This window comes from Myotis brandtii, unplaced genomic scaffold (assembly GCF_000412655.1).
Source record: "Myotis brandtii unplaced genomic scaffold, ASM41265v1 scaffold115, whole genome shotgun sequence".
NCBI lineage: Eukaryota > Metazoa > Chordata > Mammalia > Chiroptera > Vespertilionidae > Myotis > Myotis brandtii.
In genome coordinates, this window is record NW_005353967.1 from 14199479 (window position 1) to 14203275 (window position 3797).

A 3797-nucleotide genomic window follows, 5' to 3' on the forward strand; every position below is an offset into this window, starting at 1 on the left:
ATGTGGGAAAAGTCATGGCAGCCCTGGCATCATCTGCCTTGCACGTGGGGTAACGTCCCGAAAACAGGTCTTGTGTATGAGAGAGAGAGGGGTGTGTGTGGACTTTCCCCAACATGTACGGGCACTGCAGCTTGACCAGCCCGCATATCTTTCCGACAAAGAACGTTAGCTTTCTTCATCTTGCAGCGGCGACAAGGGGGTGAATGGGACAGGACAGATGGAGGGGTTAACTGCGAAAGGCAGTGTCTGGCCCTTAATTTCCTTGCTTATTCTTGCACCAACCCTGCAAGGTAGGCAGGCTTCATTGTTCTCAGTTAACTCAAGAGGAGACTGAGCCCTAGCTGGTTTGGCTCAGTGGATAAAGCGTCGACCTGTGGACTGGATGGTACTGAGTTCAATTTCGGTCAAGGGCACATGCCCAGGTTGCATGGGCCTGATCCCTGGTGGTGGGGGGGGGCAGTACAGGAGGCAGCTGACCAGTGGTTCTCTCATCATTGATCTTTCTTTCTCTCTCCCTATCCCTTCCTGGCCTGGCCTGTGCCCTCTCACAATCTGGGCTGAGGGACCCTTCCCCACCCCAGTGCCAGAATTTCGTGCACCGGGCCTCTAGTAAAAATATATGGGGGCGGGGGGAGGAGACTGAGACTCAGACTAGAAGTTACTGACCTAACTGTTATAGAAACTGTAGAAGTGAGAGTCAAATTTAAGACGGACTCTAAAGTCTCTTCATTTCCCATTTTATTCCAGTGCCCTGTCACAGTCGATGGTATTTTGAGAGTTTTAGATGAATGGTTTTGTACTTGGGTTGTGTGATGGGGAGATGATGGCAGGGGATACAGTCTTACCACACATTTAGAATAGCCCAGAATAACTTTGGAACCTACCTTAAAGCTGTCGAGCATCCGCTATTGCTAGAAACAGACCTGTAAGAATGCCTATGGTTCATTTGGTTGGTACTTATTTACTTCATCTATTCCATTAGTCATTATAAACTGAGATGTGTAGAATTAGTCTGGATGCCCTAAAATTACCCTCAATTAGCACTCAATATGTTAGCTATTATTGTCCTTTCAATCTCTGAGTGTCTTGCTTATGGCTCTCCACCTGCCTTCCCTCCTCCTCAATATAGTTTACAGGCCAAGTGGAACCACTTAGAAAACCTCTTCTGGAATAACTTGAGCAGGGGGGAACGATTGACTTTCTAACCAGCCTCTTTTTAGAGATAAAGACATTATGAGGTCAACAAATGATAAGTGCTGGCAAGGATGTGGCGAAAAAGGAACCCTCATGCACTGCTGGTGGGAATGCAGACTGGTGCAGCCACTGTGGAAAACAGTTTGGAGTTTCCTCAAAAATTAAAAATGAACTCCCATTTGACCCAGTAATCTCACTACTAGGAATATATCTCAAGAAATTAGAAGCACCAATCAGAAAGGATATATGCACCCCTATGTTCATAGCAGCACAATTTACAATAGCTAAGATTTGGAAACAGCCTAAGTGCCCATCATCAGATGAGTGGATTAAAAAAACTGGTACATCTACACAATGGAATACTACATTGCTGTAAAAAAGAAAGAACTCTTACCATTCGCAACAGCATGGATGGACCCGGAGAGCATTTTGTTAAGCGAAATAAGCCAGGCAGACAAAGATAAACATCACATGATCTCACTCATTTGTGGAATACAATGAACAACAAACTGATGAACAAAAATAGAACCAGAGACATATAAGCATCGAACAGACTGTCAAACCTCAGAGAGATGCAGGGGAGGGGGAGCAGTAAGAGATGAACCGAAGGACTTGTATGCATGCATATAAGCATAACCAATGGACACAGACAACAGGGGGGTGAGGGCATGTGCTGGGGGGTGGGAATGGCCAGGGAGAGGTCAATGAGGAGAAAAGGAGACATATGTAATACTTTAAACAATAAAGAATTTAAAAAAATAAATAAAGACATCCTGAGGAAGGGCTGGAAAGAATTTGGGATTGGACGGTAGGTAGCAGAGTTGTTCCTGTATATGGTCTTAATTTATAGTCTAATTGAGCTTTTTCTTTGCAGCTGAAAATACAATTTTCAAGTTGTAGGGATGCACATGATGTGCAACATGTACATGAGAAACGTTGGGTGTGTCTTTTGGGGAAACTGGAGACTTTTTAAGTTATTATGATGCTATTAAGAATTTACTCCGCCCTGACCAGTTTGGCTCAGTAGCTAGAGCGTCGGCCTGTGGACTGAAGAGTCCCAGGTTCGATTCCGGTCAAGGGCATGTACCTTGGTTGCGGGCACATCCCCAGTAGGGGGTGTGCAGGAGGCAGCTGATCCATGTTTCTCTCTCATGGATGTTTCTAACTCTCTATCCCTCTCCCTTCCTCTCTGTAAAAAAATCAATGAAATATGTTTTTTAAAAAAGAATTTACTCCATAAATTTGGGTGTGTAACAAATATTTTGACTTTAATAATAAAATTAAATCTGACTCTGTTCTCACCCCTTTACTAATGGGAAATTAAATCTTAGTCATTATTGACTTCCTTAACTGCAGAATACCCTAGACTTTTAATGTGGAACAAAACACTTGAGGAAAAGCCTTGTGTCTTCAGTTTATACCAGAATATGCTGTCCAAAGCTATATGGTCTTGGCAGTGGCTCTAAGATTTTTGAGACACCTCCAAAATCTTTTTGATTTCTTTTAAAAAATATTTTTATTGCTTTCAGAGAGGGAGAGATGACCCACTCTCTTGCCATTTTTCCTTTATCATAGAGGCCTTCTCTAACCATCCAACCTAAAGCAAGCCAGTCTCCTATTAATCTCTGTCATATTACACTTTATATTTCTTTTATGGAATTTAAAAATTTTTTAAAAAAATATTTTTGATTTCAGAGAGGAAGGGAGAGGGAGAGAGAGAGAGAAACATTAATGATGAGAGAGAATCATTGATCAGCTGCCTCCTGCAACCTGGGTGTGTGCCCTGATCAGGAATCAAACTATGACCTCCTGGTTCATTGGTCGACACTCAACCACTGAGCCACGCAGGCCGAGATTAATGCATTCTTAAGTTATCTTGTTCATTTGTTTATTGTATTTTTTCTTCTGCTACCAGAATGTCTTGTTTATTGCTCCACTGCTACCTCCTGAAGCAGATTGATTTACAAAGTTTTAACTATAATAATTTTTGAACAGGGAACACATTCACATTAAAAAGTACACAAGCACATACAGTGAATGCTCTTCCACGACATATTTCCCTGAAACTCAGTTTCCCTCCTAGGAGGTAACTATTATCAGTTGCTTCACATCTGAATTTCTAATCTATTTCTACTCAATCTAGAGTTTCTAAGCCTGGGGATGTGCTAGTAAACAGTCCCTGCTCCACAGGACCCTCTAAAAACAAAACCGGCCAGCGATTTTAGTAGTTCCCGTAAAATCTGGGGCCGAGGGCTTGACTAGCTTTCCCCCTTCTTTTCAGCAATTTCTAAGGACGCCTGGAGAGGGCAGAGCCCACAGCCTGGCATCTCCGTTTCTGGCTCACCAGCAACCCGGACTTCGTAGTTTTGACAGTTACCATGGCTGCGGGCGCTGTGCGTCTGACGTCATTGCGCAGCGCTGGCTGATGATGCTATTAGTTTAGGCGCCTTGCAAGGGCGGGGAGCTAGGGATAGGGGGGAACCCTCCTCTGAACGTAGCAGGGTCATGAGGAAGAGGCGGCGGCGGGAGGCAGCCGGAGGCGGCGGCGGCGCGAATCTCCGGTAGCTGCCCGCTGGGCCGGTTCGTGGCTTCGTGGGAAGGCG

General features: G+C 44.4%; 2 protein-coding genes across 2 annotated transcripts in view; one reads left to right on the top strand and one right to left on the bottom strand.

Moving 5' to 3' along the window:
* Positions 1–902, bottom strand: part of LOC102245565 (small EDRK-rich factor 1) — a 2768-nt gene extending 1866 nt beyond the window's left edge. The window contains exon 1 of the mRNA XM_014550302.1: positions 885–902. Within this exon, the coding sequence (XP_014405788.1) occupies positions 885–902 (18 nt within the window). The remainder of the gene's footprint in view (positions 1–884) is intronic.
* BDP1 (B double prime 1, subunit of RNA polymerase III transcription initiation factor IIIB) overlaps positions 1–3797 on the top strand; it is a 98603-nt gene that overhangs the window by 7088 nt on the left and 87718 nt on the right. Inside the window, exon 3 of the mRNA XM_014550561.1 lies at positions 2739–2743. Coding sequence (XP_014406047.1) covers positions 2739–2743 — 5 coding nt within the window. The remainder of the gene's footprint in view (positions 1–2738; positions 2744–3797) is intronic.